The 25153-nt window shown below is 47.6% G+C and overlaps 1 protein-coding gene across 1 annotated transcript; it reads right to left on the bottom strand.

Annotated features, from left to right (window-relative positions):
* Window positions 1-3789: 3789 nt before the first annotated feature.
* Window positions 3790-24679, bottom strand: LOC144119505 (uncharacterized). The gene is made up of 5 exons (XM_077652096.1): window positions 24387-24679; window positions 20393-20570; window positions 11579-12817; window positions 9533-9844; window positions 3790-4542 (listed from the first exon to the last, which is right to left on the bottom strand). Exons 1-5 carry the CDS (start codon window positions 24677-24679, stop codon window positions 4408-4410), a joined length of 2157 nt encoding a protein of 718 aa, XP_077508222.1. The 3' UTR covers window positions 3790-4407.
* Between the last annotated feature and the right edge of the window lie 474 nt (window positions 24680-25153).

Here is a 25153-nt window from a genome sequence, read left to right on the forward strand (position 1 = left end):
GCCTCTTGTACGAGGCTGTTGCAAGATTGGGCGAGTAGAACACTAACAAAAACACAAATTAAAAGGCGGAACGTGCACATAAGGAACCTTACAAACACTTAGGAGGCACTGAGGAACATAGAATTCAATATTAGTGCCAGCAACAAATAAAATTCACAACCTGAAACAACACGCCCGGGCCGGCGCCAATCGTCGTTGATGAGTCACACTCCTGGCAGACCTGGTGATGCAACGATCGTCAACCGGTTATAAAAGTGGTATAAGAGGCATAAAAGCGATGATATACAAAGCGAAAGATGTCGGCGTTCACTGTGTTCATTGGCGTTGGCGTTGACAATGTTCTAGAGGGCGATGGCTTGCGCGTCACAGCTGTCGTTCTTTTCACCACCCTCCCCTCCATATTTAAAAGAAGCTAGCTACTGCTCTCAGTCACCCCTGATGAATGAGCCGAGTCGGCTTCGAAACGTTGGGTTAAAGTTAACATTTTTGGTTGGAGATGTTCAGTTTATTATAAGTTTATTATATGCCTCTGCAGTGTACGGAACGCAATCAAAGCAGGCTTTTGCAGGTGGACACCAACGCCACGTACATGAAAGCGAGATTGAGGTCTCCACTGACCCACAGAACCGGTTGTGCGCCTTTCCTTTCGTGAAAATGAAGGTCCTTTGCAATGTTAACACCAATGAACTCTATGAACGCCGTCGGCTAACTTGTTTGGTTTTTGAGGAGAGGCAATGGTACAGTAACCGTCTCGCATATCTCGGTGGACACGCGAACCGCGCCGTAAAGGAAGGGATAAAGGAGGGAGGGAAAGAAGAAAGCGAAAACTGAAAATTGAAAGTTGGATTTTGAGGAAAGGCGCGCGCTGCGCAGCGGCGGAACACCTGTGGCTCGATGCTACTAGTGGCGCATGTGTAGTGACTAGGGAGCGAGAGAGAGAAATATCCGCGACGAGGTGCCCGTTGTGACGTCGTGTGCCTCCTCGGAGCACCGCCACGGCGGAATCGCAAGTTCGCGGAAAGTAAAGGTTTCGCTATAAAACTCACTTCCCAGGACATTCTCCAATAACTGAAGTAGGAACAACTGAAAAACTGCGCACGAGCGCAAGTCCGTGCAATCCTCGCCCTAGACCTAAAGGGCGCATTCGACAACATTACGCATGAGGAGATTCTTCACGAACTTGCGGCTACAGATTACGGGCAAGCGACGTGCAGCCACATCGGCCTTTTTCCTGCGCAACCACATTGAAACGACTCAGTTCTGCGACGCCTGCTCGAAAGTCATCCAGCTCAATGGGCGCTGCGCGCCACTGGGCCGCTGCGCTCACTCCTGCTGTTCAACGTCGCAATGGCGGGTCTCCCTGACACACTCAACGCCGTCGACCGCGTAAGACATGCCATGTGGACCACGACGGACTTGCATGAATACGTACAAAGAATGCCCCCCAGGAGGCACCGGACGCCAGTGTTATGTTGCCCGCACACTAACCAGGAGCACGCCTATGTGGGAATAAAAAGGAAGTCCTCTAGCACACCACAAGACACCTTACTTCCTTTCTGCTCCTTTCTGTTTAGGGTTCAGAGGCTGGGTTGACATGCTCCAGCAAAAAGTCTGGACGGTTCCATGTACAATCATGCCCGCGCGAATCTCCACGTCTTGTGGTGCGCCTCAACTAACTACTGATCCCTCACGAGGACAGCACCCGTGTACTCGACGAAGCGGACTTCACGATATAGTTCACGAGTGTTTTTGATGCGGGATAGCTGGTTGTGCTAAATTATACAAAAATATGTCAAAACAATGTATGCTTGGTTTATGGTTTATGGGGGTTTAACGTCCCAAAGCGCCTGATGCTATGAGAGACGCCGTAGTGAAGGGCTCCGGAATACGTGAAGGAGCCAACAGCCACCGAAACCAAGGTGCATAGGAGGATGTTTCTTTTTTTATATAGTGCGTATTAGTGAGAGAATACTTAAATTAATCTTTGACTTCATGAAAACTACTTACAAAGCAGCAGAAAACCAATCATGCCGCCGGTGGGATCCGAACCCACGACCTCTTAATATCGCGCCCGGTGCTCTACAGACTGTCCAATCTGCTGCTTTCGTCCATAGCGGCGAACGTAGCACGTACAGTATTACCGCGAGTGTTTCCTTTCTTTTAATACCAATAAATAAAGCTGCGTAAATCATACCTTGATGTAAACTGCGCTTCTAGTGGTTTTTTGAGACGATGTACAACTTTTACATAGACACTTTGTCCCGCAAATTAATAATTATACAGTTCTCTAATTAGACATAACTATTTAACTTTGAAGAACGAAAAAATACTACAGACTAGGCCACGCGACTCTCAACAACCCTCAGTTGGTTTCACTGGAGCCAGGACACTTCATTTATTTTGAAAACATGGTTACATTTAGCTGGGACAACTGGTGTATAATATATATATATATATATATATATATATATATATATATATATATATATATATATATATATATATATATATATATATATATATATATATATATATATATATATATATATATATATATATATATCATGAAGATTGCCCGTGTCTGCAAAGTTATATGCAAAGATGAACCCAGGCCGTTGAAGGAACCCATTAACGCTATCGCATCATACGTTTAAGGCGGACCTAAAGTGTCCTCAGAATTTTTCTAGAGCAGCAGAGCTGCCAAACACAACAGCGAATTGTACCCAATTTTGTAGCGATGGCTACATTACGGTAGCATTTCGAGCCTTCAGCGTGGCCACGTGGCTGGTCATGTGGTTGATCACGTGGTGCTGAGCAGCTGCTGCTGCCGGCGGCGCGGCGCGTCCACGAAACCGAGCTGCAGCAGCTGTGCGCATGCGCCGTGTCAAGTAGGACGAAGATGGAAGAAGGAACGCCCAGCGAAACGGAGCGGCGAAAGACTGACTTTGAAGTTCAACTGAGGAAGTTGCACTCGGCCAGCTGTAGCTATCGCGTCACTCCATGTTTAACCAGAGTTAAACCACCCTCAATTTTTTCACAGTACGTGGTGCTTCACTTTGTCCTGTCAGCGGTGTTGGATTATACATGCAATCTAAACTATAAGTGCAGAGTGCACGTAAAGTGAAATTCTCTTTATGCAAAACAAGCACTTACGCGAACTGTCTGTATTACAGGGACGTCACTTAGCTGCAAGAATATACGGAGCTATTTGCGTAACTTCGGTGTATATTCTTGTAGTGTGTGCTAAATTTCTTCACCAAGTACCAGCCCGCAGATCAAGCAAAACTTGCATATCGTGGTTCACTAGAGGGCTGGGGTAGTTATGTCTAAACAGCAGCGTAGAGCCGCACACCAGGTTACGTATTTAGATGTGCTGCGGTAACGATACACTAGCCGAGCACTTGAAATTAAGCGCGGCATAATAAACTGAATTTTATCGACTGTTTTAGCCAGTTCGTAGAACAACAGTAGGACACGGAAAGCCGTAACTGAATTCCTAAGAATTCTTAATTTGGTCACTGGAGCGAAAGTGGCTATAGCAGCAGTCACGTTAATATATCCGAAAGATTAACTCAAAAAGTCTGTTTAGTTGTACCGCAGTTTTGCGTCAAACAAAACTTGAGCTGGAGAGTAAAAAGGATTTATTATTCGGAGCTTCCAGAAAACAGCGCAGCGCTCACGTATCCGAAGACGCACTACCACAAAACGAAGATAATTTAGCAGTGCAAAATAAAAAATAATTATGAAATGTTTGCCTCCAGGAAGATAATCAGTCTCTTCCGTCCAGAACAACACCAAAAACGCTCTCCTTAGAAGCGAGAGTTTCGTCCAGCGCTAGTGTACAGGCACCCCATTAGCAAAAAGGCCACATAATCACATCCGCAGCATTGTGACGACAGTTTGAGCGCTAAGAGCTCATGTAAAAATCGTGGATACATTAGCGCTATAAAAATTTTTACACAGTGACTGAACTCCTCCCTTGACACATTTCAATACTTTTAAATACTGCAGGACGACATAATATGCCCACATTTCAGCTGCACCACAGTACCCGCCGAAAGATACATGCGGTACAGTTGTAAAAGTTCGGCGGGCGAAGCTGTCCTTTCGCCAGACTTCGTTTGGGATGCACAAAGAAGCACTGCTGCCCCATAAACCCCCAATGTTCGTACAGAAACGCGCGGTAGCGAAATTCCACACAAGGTGCTCGTAGTAAAAAGTTTTGTCACCAGGCAAGTGTGAACGTTATGCCGATCCCGTAGATCTATACCTTACATCGCATTGCCGGCGACAGTTTACCTGCAACGGGGTTAAGTCATGTAAAATGCTCTTGGAAAAGCTTGCGAGTTTAAAAAATTACATGTTGACCAGTAAAGTTCTTCGTCATCAAAATCTGAGTGTGTTAAACTAGAGTGTGGCGCCACCCGTCGTCCTGGTTGCTTCCGGCCAAGTGAAGTTGGTCACCAGGCGATGGTGTGGCCGACACTGGAACGCCTCTCTGAAGGCCGCCACGGATGGAATGGCAACGTTGCAGATGGCCCTCTGAGGGGGACAAATAAGACGACAATTGTAAACTTTGAGTACGCTTTGAATATGCTTAAACGCGAATTTTCGGAAGAAATCACATGTAGTTCCTGAAACCAAGGAAAGCATAGGGGCATGGTTCTATTATTACTTTTAATTTGCGGTGTTGACCAATGGGAAATTAGCTATGAAATTATTTTACGACTGGAAGATAACTGATTATAAAACTGAAGAAAAAACAACCGCATGTTGCTGGTGGGATCCGAACCCCCTATCTCTGAATTATGCGTACGCTTCTCTAATAACTAAGCTACTGCGGTGGTTGCACAATACCCTACTTTCGGGGATATTTACAGTTCCCTGCGATATAACCTTAGTTTAGTTCAGTTTAGTTTACACTGCTTAACGTCCCAAAGCGACTCAGGCTATGAGGGACGCTGTATAGTGGAGGGCTCCGGATAATTTCGACCACCTGGGGTTCTTTAACGTGCACTGACATCACACAGTACGCAGGCCTCTAGCATCATCATCATCATCATAATCATCATCATCATCATCAACCTTACTACACCCACTGCAGGGCAAAGGCCTCTCCCATGTCTCCGCGCAATTCTCCACCGGGTTTAAAAAAAAAAAATCCGCGTGTCGATGGAATTGCATAACCAGGCCTGAAGTGCGGCCTTATCTCGGTGACCAGAACCGACAACGCACTCTCTCACCAGAGCAGGATTTGGCCACACTGGTGTAGTACCTGGCCACAACCATCTATGATCAAACCAATTAACTAGCATTTCACCTCTATCGAAATGCAACTGTCACTACCGGGATCGAACCCAGGTGTTTGGTGTCAGCAGCAGAGCGCGGCGGCTGAAACCTAACCTTAAGAATGTTCACCAGCCCGACGCTCGTCCATAGCGGCGGACGTAGCACGTCCTGTGCTACCGCGAATGCCAAGTGGAACGTTATCGAAGGGTGAGGACGGAAGCGGTGAGAGAACCCTGTTATGTCACCTATGACATCAAGGCTGCCAGAAGCGAGGCCCTCGTTAAGCCATCGAGCAGACAAGGGTGGGGAATTGAGGGGCCCGTTAAGAAAGCGACAGTCTCCGAAACCAGCGAAAGCATACAGATATGTTTCTATTATTTAGTTTTTAATCTTCGGTGTTGATCAATGTGAAATTAGTAGCGCAATTACTTTGAGGCTGACACATAATTGACTAGAAAGCAGAAAAAACAACCACATGCCGCACGTGGGATTCAAACCGCTAAATTGAACGCCGACAAAAGAACGAGGACATCCTTTTTCACTCACCGTTATTGTTGTTTTTATTATGATTCTCTGCCAGCCAATCTGTTATAGCGACTCGCGCGTGACAGGCAATTTCTTCACACACTTGGGCCCAGTTCATTTATTGTGACCAGTTACGTCATGGCGACCGAGAAACGAAGCATTTTAAATGCGTTAGCACTACAGCTTCCACTCATCCGCTTAGCCTTTTACGGTGAGGTCCCTCTGTGTACCCATCGGGTTCTGGACAACCTGCCATCTGGGTGGTCCCACTAAATAGTAGGTAGGTCACCTGGGTCACGAGACCTTGCGACGTCATCGCAAACTGCCCACCGGATTGTGGAAAAACTTTACACCGTGGCAAGTTGAAACTTCAATTAATAATTGGTCGCAAGAGGTAGCTTGGGAAAACCAGCCTAGGTCTAAGCGCCACCGGTGGCAGTACCTGCTGTCGCAGGGCAGTGGCGCATCACTTTACCGCTGCACAATTGCACCAGGAGCGGTATAAGGACTCCCAGAGATCTACGAATGTTAAGTAGAGGATGACCGATTCCGCATATATGGGTATCAACCAATTAATCGCGCCATACCCTTAAAGCGGAGCAAGTCCCATATCGCCGATCTTTGCCTGAAGCCTGCTTGACCTTGAAGACCGAACCTCGAACAGAAACCGATGTGAAAACTGAAGCCCCAGCACGCATAATTCGCATGGCATAACCGCGCTAAATCATCCGTCATTTTTTTAATGAGTCAAATCCACATAAACGCAAACCGAGAAAAACGCGAAAGTAATCGGCATATGTCATAGCGGTATCAAAACTGTTAAATTGTATGTTTTAAGTTAGAGCATCATTAGACCACAATAATGAAAAATTAGGCGCAGATAATTTAGTAATAATTGAGTGTGCAAATTTCGCAAAATTTCAGATCATAAGATATTACTTTTCGCCGCGAAAGACTCGATTTGCTTCATTTCTGTTCAGAAAACAATGTGCGGATTTTTTCAAGATCTGTTTATGAAAATAGAAAAACATTTAGAACAGTTATTGTGTGCTATCACAAGTAAGTAAATGCGAATAGCAACCTTTTGTCACAAACACTGACGTGGAAATCTTATTTTCTAGTGTACACGTACGATTCGGCAACGGAAAAAAAGTAAACTATCTAGGTTGTATGGCACCTACAATACATTGTTCTTTGCGGAAGCATTTTAGTTTCATTAGTGGTAGCGAAATGGTAGACGCGTACAGGACGCAAAGCAGCAGGACAACGGCTAGTATTGTTGCCTGTCTGCCTCTGCTATTTCGCTTTGCAATAAATAACTGAGAAGTCATTTCCCAACTAAACGGTTTAACCTTCACTGCAGTAGAGGCGCATCGTCGTCGATCCTCATACAATGGCCCACATAGGAGGATTGGCCAAGAATTGGGGGGCACAGAAAGTTTTTAGATAAATATTTCCTGGACGAAAATAAAATGAATGCTGAGGAAGGAAGAAGTAAGCAAAAGGAATAGCGAAATGAAACAGGAAATGCGTAACGCACGCAGGAGATCGAGACCCTTGCTTAATTGAAGGAAGGAAAGAAGGCCTCAGACGTTGCTGGCACATACCCACTACGGGGGAGTGGCCAAGACACAGGCGGTTAATCGGTGACAGGGCTAATCATCTCATCATTTTCGTCGTCTTCTTGGTTCAAGTCTTCCACTGGTCTCTTAATAACTTTCGCAGACGTTGAGAATGTAGCTCTGGGTTAGGAATAAATGAAACAACACTCCAAACGATCCGACCTATGGGACTTAAGCTGACATGTAAGGCTTTAACGAGCAGATTTGCCTCATCTCAATCCATTTATCAGCAGCATTTGGCTCGTTTCGTTTTGACAATAAATTTGTGCGCGGGTTTTCTAGCCGTTGCAGCTTTCAATCCCACAGCTTTCGCAAAAGTAACATCTATGGATGACCTTTACATTACAGAAAATATGACTCATTTTCGTTTATACATTCGGCTGGTGTCGAAAAAACTCCTCACATGTTTTATATATTTTATCATAACGTGCAAACCATTTTTTTTCACTCATTCGTTTTATATCTCGAAATTCTGCCTAACGCCGACAGATTTGCGCGAATTTCTGTGATGTAGTTCCTTTTTTTACGTGTGCTCTACATGTTCATCAACCACTTTTGCTGTGAACCGTATATATATCCCGTTATGTCAACGTGTGGCGTCTGTACTTGTCAAAGTGCGCAGTCATCTAGGCCACTTGGGTGTTGACACACACTCAGACTAAATATTATGACCGAGGTGTCTCATTTTATCTATGACAAACTCGACCCACACATGCGAAGACGTAATGCCCCAGTGCGCAGAGCAAACGTGTACAGGCTGTCATTTTTTGATAAAAAGATAGCCGATTGGAAGACGCAATCTTCTGAATTGGCCAAGTTGTCATCACCTGATGCCTTTTCATTTGCTCTCAGTTCTTGTAAGCTACTGCAGGACTTTTGTTTTCTTTGATTTGGTTTGGTTTTCTAGTGTTTGTTACTGAGGATGTGCTCTTGTCAGTTTAAAAGTGAATGTGACGCGTTCGTCTTTTTAGAGCTGTTTTGCTCTGCAGTGGCTTCTCTGTGCCTGTTATTGCTAGTTTTATTATATTGCAGCGGGTAGACGACGACGACGACAATGAGCGAGTGGACGAGGAAGAAGACGAGAACTCATCTCTGGCTGTGTTCTGAGTGCCGCCCGTAGCTGTTCATTCGTTTTTATAAATAACTGTAAATATATTCTTTCCCGCAACATATTTGGTGGAGGTGCTGGGTGATATTTATCTTTTTCCCACGAGTTGCCGGACCCGCCGCGGTGGTTCAGTGGTTAGGGCGCTCGACTACTGATCCGGAGTTCCCGGGTTCGAACCCGACCGCGGCGGCTGCGTTTTTATGGAGGAAAAACGCTAAGGCACCCGTGTGCTGTGCGATGTCAGTGCACGTTAAAGATCCCCAGGTGGTCGAAATTATTCCGGAGCCCTCCACTACGGCACCTCTTCTTACTTTCTTCTTTCACTCCCTCCTTTATTCCTTCCCTTACGGCGCGGTTCAGGTGTCCAACGACATATGAGACAGATACTGCGCCATTTCCTTTCCCCAAAAACCATTTAATAACTAATTAATAACTACGAGTTGCCTGTAGATGTCATGTAACCACTCCGACCTCGGCTACGAAGAGGCGCCCATTTAATAAAAATGAGTAGTATTTCATCCTCTAATGAAAAGCGCGAGCTAGAATTGACAGAATGAGGCCAAAAAGAAATAGGCGGCAAACTTGACGGAGCGTGCGGTTAATTGCGCCTTCTTTCCTCACTTCGAGAAAAGTATGAGTTCACGACATGGGCTGATGAAGTTAAATGCGAGACCACAGTGCCTGCCGTAGCGACCAAGAATTTTTTTTTTTTGCCTGAGACTGGGGAATCCGGAAAATCGGGAACGAGTACATTTCTGACATTCGATCCAAGCGATGGGTTGTTCCTTCTTGCGCTTTTTCCGCCCTTTCATCCACACACGAATTCATGCCCGCCCAGGAAAATAAACAGCTGCAACGGATAAACCCTGGCTGCAACTTTTCGCCATTGCGTGCAACAAGTACGCAGTCAGAGGTGATGCTAACCAATGCGGAGAGAACGCCGAACAGTTTCGAAAAGGTGCCCGGAACAGCTTGAAACTCCACCTACCTGCACGCGTAGCTCGCGCCCCGTGGCGCCGCAGTGGGTGAAGCAGCTGATGAGAAAGTACAGCTGCTCAGCGGGGATGTTGCGGAAAGCCCGCTGAGTTGGCGGGAGCGCTGCGTCGGCCGTGGCTCGCACCTCGGGCAGGCGCAGGATGTTGCTGGCGATATGCGTCGCCATGCCGGTAGTCATCAGCTCCCGCCGCTCACGCCTCGTCGGGGCAGACAGGAAGCCGCTGCTGTTCATCGCAGCCTCGTAGTGCGAGAAGATCCTCAACAGTGGTTCCAGGTAGCGGAGGATCGGAGTCGGGGGATTATACTGCGCACAACGGGAACAGGGCAGCAGGGCATCAAGTAACTTGCTCCTCAGCGAAGCGAATAGCGCGCATATGTGACACATTTAGCGCCTGCAATGTGTTTTCTGCATGCCTAACCACAGTGACATGACGCGCAGAGTACTTCCTTTCTGTCAAGTGCGCAGCATCAAAATTTTCGGCTGCACACACACGACGTGAGTGCACACCCCTACTCTCCACCACCATGACTGGCTATTGCACACGGCTACTAAGCAAAACGCACTCACTGGAGCTTACCCGTGGCGCTAGTGCAAGTGTAGCGGCATAATCGCAAAAGACGTCTTAGGCTTCGAAGATATAAAACTTGTGGCCGGGTAGAATGAGGGCACAGGAAAAGACAGACAAGAATGAGTTTACACTTTGAAATCAGGTTGAATTACAGCTTCTGCGTCAATAAATACATGTCCTTTTGGCAAAACACGACCACCAACGCCCTTTAAACATGTCTGCCAAAACATGCAACGATCAAACAATCGTCTCCGTCTTACGCAGATGGCTCTGCGCAAAGAAAACTTGGCATGCAACACCCTCGGACAAGCCATTATTATTTATTTATTCATTTACCAATGTGGTAGCATTAAAAGCCTCTTCTGTGAAAAAAAAAAACACGGCGGCGTTCGGCGTCCTCTGTCATAAAATTCGCTGATTGGTAGACTAGGCGGGTGACGTCATGCGACCGCGTTACATGGCCGAGCGCAGGTTGGTCCAAGAGGCGTGTGACGTCATTAGACTACGTGAAATTACCGAGCGTGGTGGCGGACTCTTCATGAATTGGCAGGGGCGTTTGGTTGTGTGCTGACGTGTCTAGACAGCTCCGCGTATCAGATTGGAATGCAGCCAAAATCAAAGCCGCGTGTGTCTACCGTAGAGGAAAATTCCAGCACGCGGAGAGGGCGACCCCAGAAGTATTTCGCAGAAGATGGGTGGCTGCTCAGCGTATACGGCGAGCAGCAGTGACTGAGGAGGAGAAGCAAGCCGAGCAGACTTCGAACTTGAATGCCACCACATTTTCAGGGCGTACTGTAATAAATTGTCCCCTAAATTTCTACATATCACTGTCATTCAGGACAGACGCCACACCAGTGACTTGTCAGACCACCATGCTCAGTTGGCTGTGGGGCTCGGCTGGTGATACCAACGTCGCGGGATCGAACCCAGCTGCAGCGGCCACATTTCCATGGAAGCGGTACGCAAAAGCGCCCGTGTGCTGTGCAATGTAAGTACAGCAAGATCGTCTAAATCAATTCGGAGCCCTCCACAAAGGCGTCCTTCATAGCCGATGTGTCGTATTGGGGCATTAAAAAAACCTTACTTTCCGGCACCTGAACGCTTCCGGGAATGTCAATATAGCCCTGCCATGCCACCATTTCATTTGTCTTAACAATTTACGAGGTGGGCAAGTTAATTTGAACTTCCCCGCTTTATAAAAATCCACGTCGACTTCATCACTGGTGCGTTTGACCCCGTATCAAAATTTCCATTGTACCCCAAAACTAAAAAGATTATAATTTTACAAACTGCCCTACAGCATAAAAAAGTACCCGCTCATGTTAGCAGAAATTATAAAGCGCCAATTATCTTACCCGGAGCACAGGAAATACAAAGCATTTCAATAATTACGAAATTCGCCCATTAGAGGATGCGTTGAGAAAAGAAACAAAGCGTACGAACATAGGGTAAAAGCCGCATGCCCTCACCTTGAAGCGGTCGTCGTAGAAAACGATAAACCGGGCCAGGACGATCAACTGCCTGCAGATCAGAGTGCCAGCCACTGCCACCTGGACAGCCTGCGTACTGCTCGCGCCGAAAAGCGGCGGCGCCGTGCGGAAGTTCCGGACGATGACCTCTCGAGCCACCAGGAGACGGTACAGTGCGTTGCTGGAAATGCCTGGCGCGTGCAGCATGGTCGGCAGCGGCCGGCGCATGGACTTCTTCAACGCGTGCACGCCTCTGCCGGCGGCGCTTACGTAGCCGTCAAAGAAGTCCGCGCGGCTGTCGAGGCGTACGTAGACGTACACCTTGTCGATCATGCTCCAGCTCAGCGTCATATTATAGGCGTTTGTCGAGACACTGTCCACAACGACAGCAAAGAGCTTTGTGAACACTTCACCGTATATGCGATCCAGGTCTTTGATCGATAGCGCGGACAGGCGCATGAGCTGCCAGCTGTTGCTCCTCTCAGCCTGCGTGTCATGTTCGATCTTCCATTTTGCAAGGGGCATCACAAACTCGACAGCATCCAGGCACTTGTCGTAGCGGTAGGCTTCTTCGGTGCTAGCCCAGCCGATATCGGCAAGCATGCCCGATGCAAGATAGCGTGAGAGCCACGGCGACAGAACCCAAACCACGTAAGCACCAAGGAAAAGCTTGAAGCCCTCTATGTAATCTCTGTGGCTGAGGTGTGTCGCGTTGAGCTGCTTGAAAAGTTCAGGCTGCATGTTAACAATCTCGTCTCCGGGCCACAATTGAGCGTCGTCTGGAAGATGGCCATTGACAGCCCGCCGAAGTGCTGGGTCAGTCAGGTTCTGGAAGGCTGGTAATGCGGCAGGGTCCCACAAAAGGTGAACCTGTTGGGCAATGTCTTCATGTGCGACAGTTACGGCCTCGATCATGCCGGAATATGACTGTCCGGTGCCTCCCACAATCTCTGCGCAGCGCCGCAAGTAATTGTGGTGCGTTCCGCGGGCTATGAGCAGCTCGAAATCCCGAATCCACTCGATACAACGTTCGTCCAAGGTTGTGTAGATGGCGCTCCGGTGAGGGAGCGACGGATGAGGACCGACGTAGAAGGCCCAGAACACGTGTAGGCCAAAGTGCAACGAAGACTTCACCAGAGTTTGTAGGAGTGCAGCTCGCGTGGCCGCAGACGTCAGGGGCCATGAAAGACCCAGCTCGAGCAACACCTGGCGAAGATTCAACGTGCTTTGTCGGCGTACCTGTGGCACCAACGATGTTTGGAGTTAAATAGTTGAAATCATTGTTGCCATTCAAAGTTTGCGAATGTCGGCGGGCACTGCAAGAAGTTTTGAAGAGCCATCAGTTTCTTTTATTTCAGCCGCAAACCACTAAAATTAAAAGCTAAGAAAACCATTCAGCTAAAGGCAAACTCTATTTGCTGGTTTTTATTCAATATTAGCTTACACTGGAAGCAAAGTGAGCTTCATCGAAGTGGCTTCAATTAAAGTAATTTAGGAATGCATTGCAACAAGTTGATAAGTTGATATGTTTTGTGCGCCGTTAGCTAAAACCATCGCGTTTTTTACACTGTTCAGTACCCAAAAGGCTTCCTGTATTTCGTCTCCAAACAAGGTATTTCACCGCAGACCAGGAATCGCCAGTGTGCTTTTTTTTTTTAAACTTACCTATGCATCTACATTTGCCCGCAAGGGCATTTCACTATGAGGGTGTAACACAATATTTTTCGTAGCTCTCGCACTGAGAAAAAAGATATAAGGAACAGTGCCCGCAATAGTACTATTCGAACTCTCTAGAAGGACATAGGAAAAGCATGCGCGCAATATTTCAGCGTAAATGAACACCTGAAAAAAGAAAAAAGGCAGCGCAAAGCTTTGCTGCTTTAGACGTAAATTTCCGGTCAGAGCCAGTTTAATGCGCGCTGGGCTGAGCTGCTTAGCTTTCTGCTCACAAAGCCCAGAGCAACCACATTAAACACAGAGGCTCCATGCTGTGCAAAGTACGTACAGCAAAACATGGAATATTTTGCAACTTTCTATTATTGCTTTCGCGCACGGGACTTGTCTGCGGCGACGACGCTTTCAAGGTGTTGAGCGCGGAGGCGGAGGAGAGCTTCTCCGGCCATCCATAGCACTAGCAGAACTACAGCTGGAGCGGGGACGGTGCTCAACCAAATGCTCGTCTCTGCTAGGTTGCGCTAAGGTTTTGGCGTCGGGCCAAGTCTGGCCCCATCATCGGCTTCTCATTTCTGTCTGCTCAGCCATCTGCTTCACCCTAGTTAGCTCTTAGCTGGGGCCGGGCTATGGGTCGGGTGTCTCCGCCAGCTGTGTCGTCGGGTTAAAGCGAAACTCGGCTCAGGATCGACTCCCTAGAACGGTTCTCGCGATACAAAAATGCACTATAATAACACAGCACACAAATGTAATATACAAAATTTGAAACGTGGCAAGGGGAAGGAACGTTTAGCAGAAAAGTTGACCTACCAGACTGGCGATATCAGTATTATACAAGAAAGGCAGCATTTAACGCTGCGCTAAATTCGGGATGTGATGCAGCCACAGCTACGTCGCGGAGAAGTTGGTTTCATGTACTGATTGTGCGTGGAAGAAAATAAACGTGCAAAAACTAGCTGCGCTCTGATATTTCTTTAAGCTTATTCCTGCAGACATCGCCGCTGTGAAATTTATTTAGGTGGGAGAAGACAGGCCTCTTTATTCCGTGTAGTGTGAAACATGACTCGTAAAAACAGAGTCGAAAATATCTCCGACGTGAGGAAAGAAGAGGGCGTCCCAAGTTATTTTTGATGCCAGTGGCGCTACATTGAAGCGGGTGACTGAGGAAGACAAAACATGCGGCTCGATTCTGAATAGTTTCCAATTTGTTAACAAGAACTTGCTTGTGCGGGTTCAATATGACGCAGGCGTATTCTACAATGGGCAAACATTTGTAACCTAGATGAAGTTCGGCGACGACTTTCCTTTTTATAAAATTTAAAAAGCGGCCAGCCTTCAAGATTAGGTTATCTACATGGCGTTTCCGCGACAAGTCTTAGCTAAAAGTTAAACCTACATATTATTTTTTGCCTCACTTACTTTAAACATAGTTTCATTGTTTAAATAATACTGCGTATTTTCAAGTTCATTCTTTCGTGTAAAGCGAATACGCTTACATTTAGACACATTTAAATTCATAAGCCAGATGTTACACCAAGATCAAAAACTGCTGAGGTCAATTTTGAAGTCTAATGAGTCGGAATCATGTTATATTTCTCCGTTCAAGACACAGTCATCAGCGTACTATCTAATTAGATAGTTATATCACAGTCAGTGTGGTTTATACGCATCATAAACAGTAGTGGGTCAAGCCCTGATCCCAGGCCTATACCTGAAAGTGCGGAAACAACTCTCCGTTGGTAACCCTTACTCAAGTAACACGGTGGTTTGGGCTAGTTGGTTGCAGTTCATAATAGAGAACAGTTTCGCAGCATGAATAAAACGCACACAGAAGGCAAAGAACAAACAAGACAGGACTGTGCTGCAGCACAGTCCTGTCTTGTTTGTTCCTTGTCTTGTGTGTGCGTTTTATTCATGCTGCGAAACTTGTCTCCTTACTCAAGACCTTTTGAAAGCATGTTAAATAGTTTTGAATCTAGCAGTGTATATTATGCGGCAAGCCAAACAGTGATAACATGTGCGAGAGAAGTGCATGGGAAACGACATGGATTGCCTTTTGGAATATAACAACATGTGACTTGTTTGTAATCCGCTGTCATATAAACAGAAAATGTTATGTAAAAATTCTACTAAGTGCGTAAGACAAGGCCGGCCAGAACGGCATCGCATACAGGTCAACACCAGGCATGCAGGAAACCTACGGTCTGGTGGATAAGAAGAACTAAAAGCACAAATACTGGTCAGCCTCTGGAATATTTTCGTCTTGGAGCGGCGACAGGATTAAGGATCTTTCCTGACTCCCAAGCACTCGCATTGGTCGCGCGCCAAGGCTAGTGACGCAAAAGATTTAGGAGGTGGTTGAGCTTATATAGCGGCGTGATTAAAAGTCCTGCCACCTCCAGTGTCACTGCGTCACTCGTAAGTATATACATATATCGTTTATTAGGGAAACGTTATAAGAATGCGGGCCGCCCTCAGGCAGGGAAGTTTTCGATAGGCCACAGTAAGGCTAATCACGCTTGTATATTGACATCACCACCACCTGCCGGTCGTCCCGTACGTGGTGGAAAGATGGTAGAGTTGAATCAAAGTCATGAATGCGAAAGACTAGCACAACAGGAAAAGTGTGACCCGAGTGTCGTGCCATACTTCTTCCTATCGTCTTCCGCGCTACTTTCATCATGAGTGAGGACTTGCCCCCGAACCTCTGCTGTCGAGAAGCGAAGGCAGCGGATAAAGATTGAATTAATAGAGGGAAATTTAAAGAGACAGAAGCATACTCGCAGGGGAGAGAGCTATTTGTAGCATACGCCACGGCTGGTTTGTGCATAGCACAGCATCCGAGACATGGTGCCCGAGTGCTCACTGAAAGTGGCGACGCTGTCAGGATGTTGCATCATGAAGTGGCTTTGTATGATTTCGCTGATATTAGGCGTGGGTCAACAAAGAGTATTAATTGATTTTAATATTAGTTACTAATTCGCCCTCTACGCTATGTTGCTACAGTTCATTTCTTGCCCACAGGGATCCTTTCTTTACCATAACCTTGATCTTTCAAACCCTGCAGCGTTGATTCCGCTCTTAGGTGTGTGCGCATGCGGAACCAGGACAGTGTCCTGGGCTGTACGAAGTTCACAGTGTCCCAGCGATATCGATGCAGTATGCGGTTGTTCGAGCCATCTCCTGGACACCGCGGGCGGATATGCAAGCGAGTGCCTTTCGAGTTGAGGATAAAAGCAAGATTTCTGGGGCATCTCCCCTGGATACACTGCGGCCACAGGAGCAGAAAAGACAGTCAAGTGTGCGTAAATCCTCAGTGCGGCGCTATGACGGACCAACTTACTCAATACTTTCGGAATTTGACACTACCGGCCGCAGAAAAAAAAATGGAGGGGGCACTTAAGCTCCGCCTTAATGGTATGACACGATAGCGTTAATGGGTTAATGCCCACCTATGCGAGATTGATCACTTTGTGTTTACATTCATAAAGACCCCTGGGAGTTGCCTTACTATTCCTGGCGCAGTGGAGCAACGTTAAGCAATGCGTCACTGCCCTGGTTCCGATGGCAGGTGCCGCCAGTGGTGGGGCTTGTGCGACCCAGATTGTTCTTCCCGAGCAAGCTCTCGGGACGAATCATTTAACTGCCACCTGTCGTGGTGGGCAGTTAGCTCACAATCTGTTGGGCTAGTTGTGATGGCGCCACAAGGTCACGCGACCGAGGCGGTCCACCTAAGCTTCTTCGCTGGGGATTTTTCGCGTATTTTCCGCTCATTGTCAACGACGCGAAGATGACGCCAGATTTTCTGCGATACGGGCTCGTTAGCGCTGTCGCATTAAAACGAGAACAGAAAAGAGAAAAGAAATGTACTGTTTTTTTGGAGGTGCTAGCCTAAGCAAAAATGGCAATCTGTTGCCCTTTATACAGAAGTTATCCGAAGGCCCAGGACTCAGCATACTAGAGGAAGTATCCCTCATGCGAACCATCTCCCGGCAAAAAAAGGAGGTAGACCGGTCGCGCTGTACCGTGGGTTGTGGGGACGCAATAGACAGTTCGTAGGGCCACGCAAATCGAACAGCAATGGCAAAGACAGTGGAATATTTACGAGGCAACATCCTTCCAGTAGTGTTAACTGACAAAGAAGGTAAGTTTGCATTAGTGCCAGAGAATTTGTTTGCGGAAAATGCTACAGCGGCAGTTAAGTACTCCAAGGGTGTAAAAGCCAACCCACTGAGGTGCAAGCAACAGGCAGTAACTTTCCTCCAACACCTCGACCTGAAGGCGTTAAAAAGGCTCTAAGAGGAAGGAAAGGACTTCAACTCGAATGTATCCTCACCTACACAGAAGATTCCTATTACACGCTGCCGCATCATATGACAATGAAGTACTGCTTCAAGGAATGTGCCAGAGCAAACGATGGCGAATTGAAGCTTACTGGACGAGTTGGTAGTAATTCCTAACTGGTTAAATGCTGACGCTTCTTGTGCGTGTATGCGCATTAAGAGCAAGAAATAAACAGTTGGAAGTCACCATTCGTGTCGTCATGTCCCTTCCTCGCACAGTCCTGATTTGACGCTGTTTATCAGAGAGGCTATGACGATGGCTTGTCCGCGAAAGAGCACTGCTGCTTCTTTACCTCCAGAGCACATTGAGGGCCAGGGGAGGTTACGCGCATATTCGGCGCTCCGTTATTTCCATTGGCTCAATCTTCAGCCATGCACTGAGCAGCATATATTTAAGCAGAGTAGACATGGCCCTCGAAAAAGATCTGAAGGACAGTACAACACGGAACTCCAAATACTCTGAGGCCGAAATGAAACGCGAACACGCAAATGCCGTACTTTTCTACTTTGCAGCGAGATGTTTCGTTACAACCGGGTTATGAACATGGGCTTTCGTACATATTTTCCCAAGAAGCATGCATCAGGCTAGTTGTACATGAAGCTGAAACTAGAGCCGCCGCGGTGGCTGAGTGGTTATGGCGCTCGGCTGCTGGCCCGAAAGACGCGGGTTCGATGCCGGCCGCGGCGGTTGAATTTCTATGGAGGCGAAATTCTAGAGGCACGTGTACTGTGCGATGTCAGTGCACGTTAAAGAACCCCGGGTGGTCGAAATTCCCGGAGCCCTTCACTACGGCGTCTCTCATAGCCTCAGTCGCTTTGGGAGGTTAAACCCCCCTGAACCAAACCAAACCAAACCGAAGCTGAAACTACACAGGTATTATATACATTTTCGTTCACAGGCGCTGTTCGCGCTCCATTCCGGCCTGACTGTATGTGGAGGAATTCCTTGTGCTACCAACTCGTGTTCCATACTTCTGATTAACATAGTGAGTGTTTTTAAACAAGGCGCCTGAACTTAAGTTTACGTAAGAAATGCTGAAATAGAACAATCTGCAGTTTCTGGATCTAAATTTCAAGTTTCAGCTTATCCAACTGTTTTTTCATCATGCACCAAGAGCTGAAAAACCGCTTCTTGGTTTTGAGTCCAAAGACACAAAGCTGGCCAAAAACAAGAGAGTCATGGTTGGTCTCGGAGCAGCAATCAAGAAATCCGGTCGGCATGAGGTTAAACCCAGCTTCAGAGCACAATGGACTCGGTGCAAAGCAGCTGGATTCCCTGTACATCTGGTGGCGGGCAGCTTCAATGAATAAAGTCAGAGAAGCAAAAAGGGGCTGAAAATCGCACGCGCACAAAAAGAGCACACAGACAGCAATGGCTTATGTTCACAAACTATTGCACAGAAGAAAAAGGCAGCGGAAAAATTCGAGGCGAAGGCATTGTTTTCTGCTCTAAATAAACTGAGCAAGATCCCTGCATCTTCTAAACGCAAGACAAAATGATGCAACCACGGAAGTATGAGATTTGTGTCACAGCACACCGTATGCGCAGTGCAAGGTTGGCGTGATATACCGGACCCCGTTCTCGAGTGGCCATTTGTACATGTGCAAAGCCGGCTGGTGTCTAAAGTGGACACCTGTGGGAACATGAAAAGTCGCTGGAAGTCTCAGCTTCGTCGAAGTTGGTCACACTTTGTAAAACCAGTGGATGCACTCCTTATATGGTCAACAGAGTTCCGCTGTGTTACCACAAAAATCACCTCGTGCGGGAAATGATAGAGGCCTAGCATATTACCAAGCAGCTGACGCGTGTGTAAGCAAGGCTTCCATAGCATGAACTGAGCTCGATATAGAGCTCTTGGAGCACGATACATGCCTATAGCAGTACGCCATAACTCCATCTGAGATATTTTGTTTCCTGTGCAAGACAGACCTTTGCACTGCAGTGGGCCATTGCAGTGCAAACCACTGAAACCACTGCAGTGGGCCCTCAAGGAAGAACACGATGACAACTGGCTGAACGTTCCAACACTCGTGCGTACTCTTGAAAACTACAGGACGCTCTGATAATAGATCGCGACGCAGCGCCCCCTAAAACGACCTTTACTACAAGTGGGGAGAGACGTCATAGGTGAACTGTGACACTAGCTGCTTTGCAGCGGAACGGTATTCAAGTGTGCATTTCCGGAAAAAAAAGCCAGTTGTGAGCGTTACGTTAGTCTCTCCCTTTTATTGCTTTGTCCTACAGTTTTAGTGCTGTTATCGTTGTTTCAATACTGCTTATCAATTTTAATTTGTTTACGTAATTGCCATTCTGGGTATTACATAGATGCGGAGAAGATGTTATAATATGGAAACACCATGTGCATAAAGAAATTATTTGCACAACGGACAAAATTATGCAGTATGATAGAGGAGTTTGCAACGAGAAGGGAGATTAAGGAAAAACATTTTAGCCACAGTTTATTACAAACAGCGATTAAAAATATTAAACAACACAATAATAACAATTTGCACGTGAAAAAAAAAACATACGCCCATTGCGAGGCCGCTTGAGGAGACCATAGTTTATGAGATTTGTTGGGGTACAGTAAATTACTGAGCTAACGAAGAAAAATGGCATCTTCAGTTAAATTCCGCTTGCATTGTAACGTTAATGTGATTTAAAGCAGCGTTCAGGATATGACAAACCGTAAATAAAATTTGGAGGCGCAAAAACATTTCAGCGAGGCTAGCAGCAGTGATGAAAGGTGCATGTGGTTGGTTACCAGGGCAAAGTGATGAACTCGACTGACTTGCTCACCCTGCTGAGACACTTGAGCAGCATCGCCGAAGCCTTGTCTCGCGCCCTCACCGGACGCGCAGGGATTGGCCTCACGATGAGGCTCTTGATGACGCGGCCGTCGAAGGCGCTCCTGTACTTGTCCAGCGGCGACCTGTAGAGGCGCCCGACGTTCGCGTCCCAACCTCCGCAGACATGCCTGCGTCCCAAATTTGTCCCAGATAAGACGCAAATAACTGAAATAAATTATACAACTGGGTGCCTCTGCCAATTTTCAGGGCACAGCTTGTGATCGGACATAGACAGTGCTTACCCGCCGCGGCGTATCAGTGGTTAGCTCGGCTACTGATCCGGAGTACCCGGGTTCGAACCCTCGGCTACTGATCCGGAGTGCCCGGGTTCGAACCCGACCGCGGCGGCCGCGTTTCGACGGAGGCGAAGCGCAAAGGCACCTGTGTGCTGTGCGATGTCAGTGCACGTTAAAGATCCCCAGGTGGTCGAAATTATTCGAGAGCCCTCCACTACGGCACTTCTTTCTTTTTTTCTTCTTTAATCCCTCCTTTATGCCTTCCCTTACGGCGTGGTTCAAGTGTCCGTCGAGATGTGAGACAGATACTGCGCCATTTCCTTTCCCCAAAAACCAATTTTCAATTTTCCAATTTTGCATAGACAGTGGGTGGACTACTGATCCGGAGTTCCCGGGTTCAAACCCGACCGCGGAGGCTGCGTTTTTATGGAGGCAAAACTCTAAGGTGCCCGTGTGCTGTGCGATGTCAGTGTACGTTAAAGATCCACAGGTGGTCAAAATTATTCTGAACCCCTCCACTACGGCACCTCTTCTTCTTTCTTCTTTCACTCCCTCCTTTATCCCTTCCCATACGGCGTGGTTCAGGTGTCCAACGATATCTGAGACAGATACTGCGCCATTTCCTTTCCCCAAAAACCAATTATTATTATATTATTAGACAGTGGTTACCAAGCGTGTCAATAATGTTGCGTGAGGAGCTTATGTACCTAACTGTTGCTTTCATCGATCTTAACTAAGATCCCACAGGTCGCAACCTCGTTAAGCCCTGAAATGTTACAACCGCGTTAATTTTTTGTCTTGGTCAGAAGTCAATACATTGTTCTTGGTGTCCTTTTATTCTAGCGTTAGTGAAACGCTACTGATAAGCTTTAAAGTAACATTTTCCTAAGCTTAAATAAACATTTGAACAAGATGTGTGCACTTTCACTAAAATAATAGCGTAACGCTGCAAGGACCGCTCCACCAATAGTCATCCGTCAAGACTTCAACCAACACTTTCCGAAGAACATGACGCAACAAGTGCGACACACTACAATACACTGCCAACACCTGCAGCTAAGACACACAACTCCGAAGGGATGACATGGCCTCAGACTTATATAGCTGGCCGTTAAGGGGGCCATAAGTGAAAGTGGCGGCTGGGTAACATGCAGATTTTCTATTCAAATTTCTGGGTTGTGCATGCAGTGTGCGGAAGACATAATCTCAGATTTTCGGTGTATAGTGTATAAATGCCCGGCGCTACAATCGACGCCGATGTAACACGGAATACAAGCTCGATGAGCATGTGTGGACACCCATTCGCCGCCGTAGACTCGGTAAATAGCCTTTGACCGCCACTTCGGCCGGCCCAAGATTCTTCGTTGAATCGGAGAACTTGACTATGAGGTCACCCCCGATGGCGTTACATCATCTTTATCTCTTTATCTGCATCATCTTTATCAGCGGCTTTATCTCTTTGTGACGCGAGATGCGCCAGGTTTATCCCGGATGATAGCAGGCGCACGCAACTGCATCTACATTGTTCTAGGTTGTTGCGGCTACTATTGGCGCTTTGTCTCGGAGGTTCTTAGAGAACTTTAAAATTTAGCTTGGCCGAGAGCGGCGATGATTCAGTTCTTGGACGGCCGCCGAGCCCGCTTGCTGCTAACGCAGCCGCAGAGTTGTTTCATTATTTCTGCGCACAATGCCCCCCTACAAATAGTTCATTTCAGTGCTGCATAAGTATACTCGTCTCTTTTCATCGTTTTCACCGCCACGTAACAACACTTTAGTCTCGTTTACCCGGGCAGAGCGATGCGGCAGCAAGAAATTATTCAAATGCTGTGTGACCAACAAGGCAGCGCATATACCGAGGTGTGCGCAACTAATTAACAAAGTGTAAGATGGCCTTTCCATTACACATCCCCAGCATTTACGTGCTTGAGCATTTTCATAACAAGTGCCGCAAATCCAGTGCCACAACCGGTTAGTTGCTCCGGTAATCTGATACTGAGCACGACGAGGCGATGGGATTGAACCTGCTTCGGAGGCCGCGTTTGAGTAGAAGCGAATTTTGCGAATATCGTCGTGTAATGGTGCACGTCACGTGTAATCCGTGGTGGCCGAAATCAATCCGTTGCCCAACACTAGGCGTTTCCCAAAGCCCCTTTCTTGCTCTGCCACTCCTATTATTTATAATAACATGATAAATTTCTGTTAACTTGTAGGACAAACTTGTAGGACAAATACAAAAATTGGGGGAAGGGGGGGGAGGGGGGACACTTAGGCTCGACCTCACGGGTATGACGCGATAGCGTGTATAATTCTCATTTGTGCAGAAGGTCACTCTCCGCTTTATATTCATAGATCTCTGGGAGTCCTCATACCCTTCCTGGCGCAGTGGTGCAGCAGTTAAGCGATGCGTCGCTGCCCTGCGATGGCAGGTGCTCAGCGTTGGCCCTTGTGTATCCCTGGTCCCTCTTCCCGGGCGGCCAATCACTTATTTTACTGCCACCTGCCACGGTAGGCAGTTTGCTCACTGTCCGGTGGGCAGGCTGTGATGACGCCGCAAAGTCACGTGACCTCGGTGGCCCACCTACCTCCTTTGTTGCTTCTCTGGGCACCCCCTGCCAGAGTCATGCCCGTAATTTTTCGCTCACAACGCCGACGCCGACACCGGACTTTCCGGTCAACGGGGCCTTTAACGCTGTCGTGTTAAATTTTATGACATAATTTCAAGAGGTTTAAGGACAATTTTTACCTCAAAGATGTCGTATTTCAAAGTCTTCGTGCCGAAAGGGTAGACAACATTCAAGCCCAGCCTTCCCTGCTTCTTTCTCAAGTGGTTTCCTTTTACAGCGACATTTACTGCAGAAGTGTACCCCTGTTTTTTTTTTTCAGAAATCGAGAGGATAGCATTACTTACGACCGCACATGACGGCGTGTGTGACATGTCGAACAAAATCGACCAGGCCGCAACACGCATTGGTAAAAAAGTGTAGGACTGAGGCCTCGTGGTGAAAATGAAGCGCGAATGTGTGAATCGAACCAGTAACACAGGAAGTTATTACGTGCGCACTACCTTCCGGGAAACGTCAGAAAACTGAGCTACAGGCAGCCTGCAACATAATTCCCCGTGCCGATCGCAGCGGCGCACCACACAGCCTAGCGAGAGGAAAAAGCATATTTCAGGCGCATCCGTAGTGTTTTTTCCTCCCCATCTGCCTGCGCTTATAGGCCTGACGTTCGGCGCTCTATAGAGGCCACACGTGGCGAGCGTGAGCTAACAGTCGAGAGCACCTAGGTAAGCATTGCTAGCAGACAAGCTTGCCCCTCTAATAATTCAGTATGTGGTCCCTTGTTTGTCGCGACCAACCACCTGACGACAATTTTCAGATGCGCAATGAAGAATCGCAGCGCCCTCTAACCATCGTAGGTCTCCTATAAGTGACATATAGATTCGAGATCTGGAGAGCTGAGCAGCGTATGTGTGGCTCGGAGCCATATCTCTAAGCACAGATAGAAAATTATGCACAGGAAGATTAGAAGATATTAAATTCTAGTAACAACTCAGGATCACAAGAGTCAACCTATCTCCTGTCCTCGCCGTTTACAGCGTGAGACATATCGCAAAACTTGACCTCCGAAATTGGCATAAGACCACACGTTTGAGGCCCATGTTTTCTTTGCCCGTTATAGATAATGGGAGCCACCAGGCGCGCTCACTGGTAGAAGTCGTCGCACGGGTGCACGCCCAGGTCCCGAGAGCGTCGCAGGTCTTCTTCCAGAAACGAGCGGTGCCGCGGCGAGAGTCGATTCAGCAGCAGCGCCGGCGTCGCCAGGAGGGTGGCCGACGTGACCACAACGGTGGCCACCACGAAGGAAGAGTAACGCAGGCAAGAGACTGGACGGGACGTGTCCTGCGGAGGTGCGCGAGGATTGGCCGCCGACTCCTGCCGGACGGGAGCGGGGTACTGAGGTCGCGCCGGAAACTGGAAGGGGCTCGCACATCGCCGCATGCCTGCTCACAAATGGAAGGACGGTTGCGAAGCTAACCATGCGGGACTTCAGTGACGCTACCCTTGTGCCCTCATGCCTTGCTGCGCTGCTGGGAATCAGACGAAGGCGATGAGTTGGTTGGTTGGCCTCAAATGAAGATGGCACATGCCCACTACGGGGGAGTGGCCAAGACACAAGCGGCAGATTGCTGGAAATAGGAGCGTTTAGAGGGGGAAACAGATTAGCAATAGGGTATACGCTGATTGAACACAACGACAGGGATACTGTTAACTGGGAGATCGAAAAAATCACACCGGAGCCTGTACATCCATTCTTTTTCTTCTACTGTCATTGGTACCTCAATCTCGAGGTTATACAGCACCGAAGAATTCCGTCAGGTGGCCAAGGACAAACTGCTGCAGGAAGTGTCGCGCCTACCTATTGGCGATCAAATATGCGGCAAGCAGTAAAATTCTCTGAAGTTTGCTAGCACC

This window comes from Amblyomma americanum, chromosome 2 (genome assembly GCF_052857255.1).
Source record: "Amblyomma americanum isolate KBUSLIRL-KWMA chromosome 2, ASM5285725v1, whole genome shotgun sequence".
Lineage (NCBI taxonomy): Eukaryota > Metazoa > Arthropoda > Arachnida > Ixodida > Ixodidae > Amblyomma > Amblyomma americanum.